The sequence below is a fragment of the Crassostrea angulata genome, chromosome 6, assembly GCF_025612915.1.
Source record: "Crassostrea angulata isolate pt1a10 chromosome 6, ASM2561291v2, whole genome shotgun sequence".
Taxonomy (NCBI): domain Eukaryota; kingdom Metazoa; phylum Mollusca; class Bivalvia; order Ostreida; family Ostreidae; genus Magallana; species Magallana angulata.
The window spans coordinates 17,495,458-17,506,088 of NC_069116.1; the positions used below are offsets into that span (position 1 = coordinate 17,495,458).

Consider the following 10,631-nt stretch of genomic DNA (forward strand, 5'->3'; position numbering starts at 1 on the left):
AAGAGAATAGGGATATCATCCGGTTATCTTATGACAATTTACAAGATTAATATTTACTGGAAGTCAGTCATTTTAGAGAGACAGGGGGTTAAATTTAGTGGAATGTTCGTTCGAGACCAGAGGTTACCTTAGGTCCTATATATGAAGAGAGAAAAATAATTTTGGTAATCAATACAATATACCAGTATATGCATTAAATATCTGAATTTCTAAATTCGCTTAAGAATTTCACTTTGAATAAGTAAACTGTAGCTATCTATGACATCAGATGAACAGGAGGATTTGATACATTAAATGTATGCTAGTAAATAAATAAATTTAAAATAAATAAACGAAAAAAATTAGATTAATCAATTAGGTAAATAAATAAATGAACACATCCGTTATTAATTTTAATTGTCTTTTAATAGTTTTTCTAACACAGCAACCCTCCTTTCCTCTAGTTTAAGTTTCTCTCTTTCTAACTCCATCCGCTCTGCGTGCATGGTCTTTAATTCTCCTCTATATTCTACTATCCATGATGGCTCTTGTTGTCGTCTTTTTTTGGAGGGTGGTCTTTTTGTGGTTGGTTCTCCTATGTGAGCATAGTACGGTCATTTACTAATGAACAATGTTAAACCCTAGCTGCTTTTGTTTTTCTGATACACAATGTGTGTGTGTGGTATGTTTTTGTGTGGATGTATGGGATTATATAAATTGTACCTCATGTATTGTATGTTTTTAGAAAATGAAATGAACTTGAACTTGCAACATTTTGGTTGGTTATTTACCTTCAGCTTGCATCGATGATGCCAAACTTACGGGGTTCACCGCAGGATCACCTCTTAACAGATCATCCATTTGGTTATAATGGAACCAGGTTTGGCGGTCATTTCCAGTTTTGCTGTTCCTTTCCTTAATTGTCTTATATCTGACAAATCATGCAAGTATAAACTGTGAGTATGAGATTATAATTTTTGTCCAGGGAGGGGGTTGATCAAATCCAATAAAGCCCAAAGGGCTTTATGATAGATTTAATCATGCCCTGACAGAAATTATCACCTCAAAATATCCAAAGAATAATTCCTCATTACTTATATTTATATATTTTTAGCAGTTGTACAATTAAAATTAGAACATATATATTAACTATGCAAATCCCGCTTGCACCCCAACAATGTGCCATTTGAATTTATTGGACTGTATTGTACAAAATCGATTCGTAATGTTATCACAGACAAATTTTAAGACACTGGAATGTATATATATATTGAAACAAATAAAATTCACAGTGGGCGGTGAGTTATGATAACAAAAAACCATGAAAAGCATTCAATATAGCTTGATCACTTTCATTTTAAAATCTTCAGAAGCTATGTAATTATATAGCTTTTGAAGATTTTAAAATCAAAGCGCTTAAGCTATATTGAACGTTTTTCATGTTTTCTTTTCTTAATTTTTCTCTATATAATATATATACACACACACACTCATTTCATCTACTTATCTATTTTCCTAATCTGAAGTTTATAAGCAAGTTAAATTTGTTCTCATGAAAACAATGTTAAAAGTTCAGAAAGCTGAATCCAGATTGTGATTTTCTTCTAACCCTCAAAGTCATGGTTTACCTTTGAAACTTTCTTTTGCTTTTATTATGTAAAAATATTATTATTATCTGAGTTGTTTTTTGCTATTAATTATTATATTATATTATATATAATATTAAATATTATATTATTTAATAATTTCTCAGAAAAATCCACAAGCAGTTTAAGGTACCTCACTACAGCTAGACTTATACTGTTTAAGACAGTAGGTCAGAACATGATGATTTAAATGTTTTGTTCAATTGTTTGTGTGAACCAGTTTGTTGTAGCTCAGTGGTTAAAGTATCAGGCTTGTGACTTCCAGATCATGAGTTCAAATTCGCCTTGGCCTTTTGTTTACAATTACTGAATTAAATTTTTGAATGTTTTAATTCGCCTACTTGACTTGTACATTTCTTAACTATTATGCTATCTGTCACAATCAATTCATTTTCTGCTCAAACTATTTCAAGGTGTAGTGAGCCACCTTCAAATCAATAAAAAGCGAAGATAACACCCCATAGAAAAAATCAGTTTGATCAATTGCATGGAAACAAGTGTGCGTCACACTTTGTAGTCTTTACCTTCATCAAAATTATTGAGAGGACAAAGAACATGCAAATTGGTCAGCATGAAAAAGTATACAATACATGTGCTACTTGCCTCATTTTAAGTGATCGAAATTTTCTGTCACACTCTTCTCCAGTGAAATGATGGCCCTCTAGACACATCATCTCCGATACTTTCTGCCACGCCTGTTTCTGTGTTGTCAAATTGGATGAAAAGATCCCAGAGTGTTCTTTTTTCAAAGTAATCAAGCACATCACTGCTTTGTTGCTCCATTTATTTACAACAGAGTCTGAAATGTATTGATGCATCACTCACTTACATATTAACACATGTATAAAATATATAACAATTTTTACAATGATGTACATCATTGTAAATAAAACAATTTCTAATGAACAGACATTGACAAGTTACAACAAAAGGAATGTGATTTTATTGTAGTTAGTAATTTCATAGCGACCAACCAAAATTTTACACTACTGTTGCAAGGGTACTTTCCTGAATAAGCAGTGGTGGGATTTGAACCCACAAGCCTCTATAGGTAAGACAGTTAAATGTAAGAACATAGGTGTTTTCAGACATACTGACATTTAGGGTAAACATGGGTAAAAAATGGTTAAAATGTGGGATAAACACACAAATAAAGAGTAGGATAAATATATGGGTGAAAAATAGGAAAAGGTAGGAGTGCATGCAGCGGATAAAACAGATATAGATTTGTAGATGGGGAATATAAACACACTACATAATTATCTAAAACCATCTTACCTTCATAAAGTACAAGAAAATTCTGATAAACCTGGTACATTATATTTGATAGTTTGTCCAATAAAAACATGTATTGCTCAATTTAGTGAGTTATATGGTTGCAATGTTACACCCCCAAAAATACAAGTATTGGGTATATATTTAGGACTGCAAAGTGGTTGTGGCCATTTTAAGGCTATGAGAAGAAAAAGACTCAAAATTAAGCTCTATAATAAGATATGAAAAAATATTACAAATTCAAACCTAATTTAATAGGATATTTAGAAGATTTGATAAAGCAATAGGATACATTTTGTAAAAAAATAAAATAAAAAAGAACCTTGTTTCTCAGATATGCATACAGAGTCTTCATCAACATGACAATAATCTTCAGCAGTGGTGGCATTTGTGGCAGAGGCTTCACTTTCTGTAAAATTAACATGTTTTTTTTTTTTAGATTAATGTATTTCAGCAAACTTTTGGAAAATGTATTTTAATGAATTTTCATTTAATGAACAGTGTTCATTGTAATATAAATTTCTTTCTTGTCCAAATTTTAAACCACAGAGCTTTCAACTCCTATGTAGATTTAATTCATATTTAAAACAACATATCCATACTATCACATTGCTGTGCAGGTGCATTTGTCTCTTTCCATCTTTTTTTAATTGTTTCAATGAGTTGCATATCTGAAAATATAGAGTTTTAAAAAATGATAAGCACTAAAGTCATACAAGAGCAGATTAACCTTAATTTCAGAACTTTAATTAAAGTACAAAATGTCAAATCTCATAACACTTTACAGCAACTCTATTTCATTTTATGTAATCCATATTTATCATTATAATAATGTAAATATATTTCATACATGTTGACTTTAAATTATAATATTTTCATTCCATGTCATTTTTGAATGTAAAGTGTGGGGAAGCTATGGCAGATATGTCACAATAACACAGATAGGGTACTCAATGGTAAAATGATGTTTTATTTTGACGTCTCATATGTTGAACCCTGTTAAAGTGCAACATCACAAGCGAAAATTACACTGTTGCAGCTTTGAGACTATAGCTTTCAAAAAATAATTATCTTAATCTTACATTTATTACATTCTACTAAGAAAATAATATAACAAGTTTTATGAAAAAATTAAGTACATTTATATAGAATCATTCTTTGAGTATTATTAGGTGATAATTTCGGTCGGGGCGTGATCAAATCCAATAAAGCCCGAAGTGCTTTATGATAGATTTGATCACGCCCCGACCGAAATTATCACCTCATAATATTCAAAGAATGATTCCTTATTACTTATATTTATATAATTGTAAACCATCTTACGATTAAATATTACAATAAAAATAAGCAAACCCCGCTGGCGCCTCAATTTGGCTTTATGAGTTATATAGTACAAAATCGATTGTAGTGTTATCACAGGCAAAGACAAAGGAAAATGTAAATATACGATATTAATGATCATTTTAGATACTTATATAATGTGCATATATAAACATCATGATTCTATTGACTAAACCTCCTTCTCTGATTCTTCTGGCCTCATTCCTGTCCACAACAACTGTAATGTCTGGATGGGAGGCATCTTGAAATATGTTAGTACCATGGTTTCATAATACCTAAAATGTTGAAACAGCTTAAAATAAAAACTAAAATAGAAAAATAATTCCACTGACCATCTCCTTGATCAGCCTTGGTCTCTGGACCACTGAGTTTTTCCTAAGACTAATCGAGGTAACGGACATAAGATTTGCCCTTTCCAAAAATTAATTAAAATCAACAATATACATCTGAAATGCTAATAATTTTAGACACAAAGTTTTTTTTATACAAAATTATTTATATCGATATTATTTACATTTGCAAACACACTTCCTAATTCCTTATATTATTTGCCTAAGCCCTTTATCAAATGAACAGCAGTGTTAAAAAGTTCACTGGGATATGAACTTAGTTGGCTTCTGAGAACCCCTTGATGAACCTTATAACTCTCTGTTTATTTAAAAAATAACCTAAGTAGATCAGTCTTGTGGTTATAATCTTTCATCTGTTCATGCCTGTGTCCAAGAGCATGCAAATTAGCAAATCAGATATATTATTATCTTCATGAAATTTTTCATCACTCAGATATTCACATTAATCAGACAAATTATAACAGTTGACATAAATATTAATGATAACCACTAGGCCTATATATATAGCTGACTACAACAATATTTATAAATATCAGAGCCTTGTTTTTTAAAAATAAAATAATAAAACAATTAAGGACCAATAAATATCTGCAAATTTACAATGATTTTGAATATTGTATATTTTGGATGATATCATGCATGTATCTACAAATTCAGAAAATCTACAAATCAGTTGATGATATCGCTGGTGCAGCGTTTAAAATAAATACATAAAGTATTTCCATTTTGATTTTAATTTGAGGACAGTACACAAATTACCATGATGAATTTGATACGCGAAAAAAATACACCGGCCTATTGTGATAAAAAAAAAACTTACTCTCCTCGCCGATTCATTTCACTGTTCTTTGATGTTGATGCCATGATACATGTAAATGTAGACAGCAGACGACAACAAGATATGACAGAAAGAACCAATTATTTGTTACCCTGTCAAATATTTTTTAAAAAACAGAGACAAAAAATGGTGCAGTTTGTCACATCTTTACAATATAAACTCTTTCTTTGACGTTCCCTCTGAAAATTGAAGAAAGTGAAACTAAAAAAATGAAAATACGCTATAAAAAAGGAGAAATATAAGCGGAGTTTAACATTCCGGTAAAATATTGATTAATAAATAATCTCAATTCACTTAAATACAAAAATGTATTTTGCAGGAATGTTCTCACTTGAAATCGACGCCATTTTGAATTCGAAGGCGAACTATCTCACAGGTACGTTCGCGAGCGATCGCGAGCGTTTTGGAAAACACCAGCGTTCAGAAGAGAGCGCTCGCGCACATTAGCGAGCGCTCGCTCTGCTGAACACGCCTCAGGTGTCACGTTAAGTGAAATATTCATAATATGCCTGGAGGTCATATTATATTAGGACCTATGAATTCTATTAATCTATAGGGAAATTAGAGGCCCAAGCACGTAGCATCGGGAGGGGGGGGGGGGGGGCAGACTCATCCAAAAAATCTTCAAAAATCGTGACAAGCAAAAAAAAAAAAAATCCCCCAAAGTCTTCAAAATCCTAATCCGTGGGGATGCTACGTGCCTAAGGTCACCTTTATAGATTTTTAAGGATACAGATTCACCAGAAGCCATTCACTGTAGAGAAACAAGGGATCATTATAAATACAATATCAATAGAGATCACCTTAGGTCCTGAATCAAGTGTTGTTATAATTTTGGTAATATATTGGAAGACCAAGTTCACCAAATGCCATTTTTAAAGATGGATAATCACTAAAAGTTCGCCACTGTAGGAGACTACCTTAACCATAAGTGGAACTTCAGTAAGGAAAGCCAACGTCACCTAAGGTCCTAAATCAATGAATGAAACTGTTTATTTATGCTTAAAATATAAATTAAAAGATAGACAAATCAGGTTTACAATTTTTTTTACTCGTATATTGAACCTATGTAAACAAAAACTGGGCACGGGCGTTGTTTACATTACAAAGAATTCTCAGCTCTGTATCTTGCTTTCAACTCCACGAATGACTCTCAAAGGACTATATATGATAAGGGCCTAAAATGGCCCCCTAAAATGAACATCATCATTTTACTATCATTCTTTGTTTTCTTAGTACAGATATGTATGTGATGTGTTTACATAATATTCATTTTTGGTTCAAGTGCCCACAATTTAGAAATATGACATTGTAAATACAACCTTTTCCCGCCATTTTTGCATTTTTAGCGTAAAACAGCTTGTTTTCAAGCAGTTTTTCTTTCCGAAAACATAGAGCGCATTCTTGAACAAATAAAATATTTTTATCAGAGATGTATCTAGCCAAGACTAATAAGTGACAAAAAAATTTTCCTTGTTCAAGCATGCGCTCTTTATTTACCATTCGTAAATAGATAAGAAAAATGTCAATTTTTGGCCGATTTTGATTGAATTATAGAAATGGCGTCACTTCTGACGTCATATACTGCCAGTGAGTGCAAATAAATCAAATAAATAGATGAAAAATATATTTTGCATCAACTCTTCTAAAAAATTAGTTAACATTTTATTGTACCCGAAACACTTAAAAAATGGCGAATTATGGGGGCCAAATTTAACCCTTATCATATATAGTTCTTTATTTGATCATTGGTAATGCATGTCTAAAGCATTCTAAAAAATAAATATAGAAAAATAGAATTTGACGAAAATCGTGACCATCCCCCTTTAATTGAAATATGCCTAGGGGGACCAGAGGTAACCTAGGTTAATTTATTCACTGTTGTATTAATTCTTTATCTCAAAACGGAGATCTTAGGTCATCTTATGTCATATTACAGGATGGCGAGTCACCAGTTATCCACTGCAGGGTGCCCACAGGTCACCTTATATCATTTTACACAATGGAGAGTCACTCACTGGTCCTCCGCTGTAGGGTGACCAGGGGTCCCCGTATGTCATTTTACACAATAAATAATTGAAATATGCCTAGGGGGACCAGAGGTAACCTACGTTTTTTTTACTACGCTGTTGTATTAATTCTTTATATCAATACGGAAACCTCGGGTCACCTTATGTCATATAACAGGATGGAGAGTCAACAGTAATCCACTGCAGGGTGCCCACATGTCATCTTATAACATTATACACAATGGAGAGTCAACGGTCAACCACTGTAGGGTGAACAGGGGTCCCCGTATGTCAATTTACACAATGGAGAGTCACCGATCATCCTCAAGAGGATGACCGATGACACTCCATGGCGTTAAATGATATAAGGTGACAACTGGTCACCCTACAGAGGATGACCGGTGACTCTCTATCGTGTACAATGACATAATGAGACCCCTGTTCACCCTACAGTGGATGACCAGTGTTTCTCCATCGTGTAAAATGACATAAGGTGACACCTGGTCTCCCTGCAGTGGATGACCGGTGACTCTCAATTGTGTGAAATTACATAAGGGGGCACGTGGGCACCCTTCAGTGGATGACTGGTGACTCTCCATCATGCAAAATGACATACGGGGACCCCTGGTCACCCTACAAAGGACGACCGGTGACTCTGCATCGTGTTAAATGACATACGGAGACCCCTGGTCACCCTGCAGTGGACGACCGTTGACTGTTCATTGTGTAAAATGACATAAGGTGACCACTGGTCACCCTGCAGTGGACTACCGGTGACTCTCCAAATTGTAAAATGACATGAAGTGACTCCTGGCCACCCTGTATAGGATAACCGATGACTCTCCATCGTGTAAAATAATATAAGGTGACCCCTGGTCATCCTACAGTGAATGGCCGGTGACTCTCCATCATGTAAAATGACATACGTGGACCCCTGGTCACCTTACAAAGGATGAACGGTGACTCTTCATCGTGTAAACTGATATAAGGTTACTCCTGGTCACACTACAGAGGGTGACCGGTGACACTTCATTGTGTAAAATGATATAAGATGACCCCTGGTCACCCTACAGTGAATTACCGGTGACTCTCACCCGTGTAAAATGACATACGGGGACCCCTGGTAACTCTGCAGTGGATGACCGGTGACTCTCCAACGTGTTAAAGGATATAAGGTGACCCCTGGTCACCCTACAGTGGATGACCGGTGACACTCCATTGTGTAAAATGACATACGGGGACCCCTGGTCACCTACAGTAGTTGGGCGGTGACTCTCCATCGTGTAAAATGATAAGGTGACCCCTGCTCATTCTACTGTGGAAGACCGCAACTCCCCATAGTGTAAAATGACTTAACGAGGCCGGGTCTAATTTTTTCTGCCCTAGATTTTTTAATGAAATTTTTTACATGAATTTCTACTGATATGATTATCATTTTAAGATAAAAAAATAATACATTTACCACGCCGTTTGTTCAAGGGGTCATCTCAAAGTTTGTAAATTTTTAACATAGGACCCTATGGGATTTTGCTTGAAATGTATCAATTTTGCACATTTTTTACATTTTTTTTAAACTTCTGCCCTAGGGATTTCTTTATCTGTTCTACATATAAAAGTTATTGCTTAAAGGCATCAAATGGTCAAATAAAAAAAACCTTTTACCTCCTGGTTTGTTCCAGGGGTCTTATCAAAATTGTTTTTTGTATGCCCAATTTCCCAGTTTGCCAGATAATTGCTATTTTTTATTTGACAAAGACGGAAATGGTGATCTTTATAGTATTATTAAAATATTCAGACACATTTAAGTAATAAATAAATATATAACATCACATATTAAGGGTCATTAATATAAAATACATGGTTATTGTCTTGAAATATATGAATTAAGCTATATTTAGGCGGGTTAAGAAATCGTGACAGAGGGCTAGGCTTGCTGAACCCTCTTCACGTTTTCGACCCGAGCCCAAATATAGCTTATACTTCGAGACATTTATGTTTATTCCACAATATAATATCAATTTTACGCTTAAAACGAGCTATTTTCAACAAATTTCGCTGAATATCTGCAGTTGAAACTATCACGCCATGGCGTCAACAAAGCAAAAAGATGACGTCACAATACAAATGAAACGCTGCGCGAAAGCGTGCGTACTCGTTCTGTACTCGGCCTCGTTAAGGTGATCCCTGGTCACCCTACTGTGGAAACCGGTAACTTTCCATTGTGCAAAATGACATAAGGTGACCCGTGGACACCCTTCAGTGGATGACTAATTAATGACTCGCTATCCTGTACAATGACATAAGGTGACCCCTGTTCACCCTAAAGTAGATGACCAGTGTTTCTCCATCGTGTAAAATGACATAAGGTGACACCTGGTCTCCCTGCAGTGGATGACCGGTGACTCTCAATTGTGTGAAATTACATAAGGGGGCACGTGGGCACCCTTCAGTGGATGACTGGTGACTCTCCATCATGCAAAATGACATACGGGGACCCCTGGTCACCCTACAAAGGACGACCGGTGACTCTGCATCGTGTTAAATGACATACGGAGACCCCTGGTCACCCTGCAGTGGACGACCGTTGACTGTTCATTGTGTAAAATGACATAAGGTGACCACTGGTCACCCTGCAGTGGACTACCGGTGACTCTCCAAATTGTAAAATGACATGAAGTGACTCCTGGCCACCCTGTATAGGATAACCGATGACTCGCCATCGTGTAAAATAATATAAGGTGACCCCTGGTCATCCTACAGTGAATGGCCGGTGACTCTCCATCATGTAAAATGACATACGTGGACCCCTGGTCACCTTACAAAGGATGAACGGTGACTCTTCATCGTGTAAACTGATATAAGGTTACTCCTGGTCACACTACAGAGGGTGACCGGTGACACTTCATTGTGTAAAATGATATAAGATGACCCCTGGTCACCCTACAGTGAATTACCGGTGACTCTCACCCGTGTAAAATGACATACGGGGACCCCTGGTAACTCTGCAGTGGATGACCGGTGACTCTCCAACGTGTTAAAGGATATAAGGTGACCCCTGGTCACCCTACAGTGGATGACCGGTGACACTCCATTGTGTAAAATGACATACGGGGACCCCTGGTCACCTACAGTAGTTGGGCGGTGACTCTCCATCGTGTAAAATGATAAGGTGACCCCTGCTCATTCTACAGTG

At 35.5% G+C, this 10,631-nt stretch overlaps 1 protein-coding gene and 1 long non-coding RNA gene across 2 annotated transcripts; both read right to left on the reverse strand.

Annotated features, from left to right (window-relative positions):
• Positions 1-192: 192 nt before the first annotated feature.
• Positions 193-2,233, reverse strand: LOC128186757 (uncharacterized). Its single transcript, XM_052856644.1, has 3 exons — positions 2,229-2,233; positions 771-910; positions 193-574 (listed from the first exon to the last, which is right to left on the reverse strand). Exons 1-3 carry the CDS (start codon positions 2,231-2,233, stop codon positions 393-395), a joined length of 327 nt encoding a protein of 108 aa, XP_052712604.1. The 3' UTR covers positions 193-392.
• Positions 2,234-3,229: 996 nt separating this feature from the next.
• On the reverse strand, positions 3,230-4,490 carry LOC128187198 (uncharacterized). The gene is made up of 3 exons (XR_008244042.1): positions 4,417-4,490; positions 3,503-3,571; positions 3,230-3,309 (listed from the first exon to the last, which is right to left on the reverse strand). It is a non-coding gene; the product is annotated as an uncharacterized LOC128187198 (long non-coding RNA).
• Between the last annotated feature and the right edge of the window lie 6,141 nt (positions 4,491-10,631).

Bases quoted from the DNA above. Each gene is read 5' to 3' on its own strand.
- LOC128186757 (XM_052856644.1), bottom strand. The intron at 575-770 runs GTAAATAACCAA...ATGCTCACATAG, and splicing joins ATCATCGATGCAAGCTGAAG to GAGAACCAACCACAAAAAGA.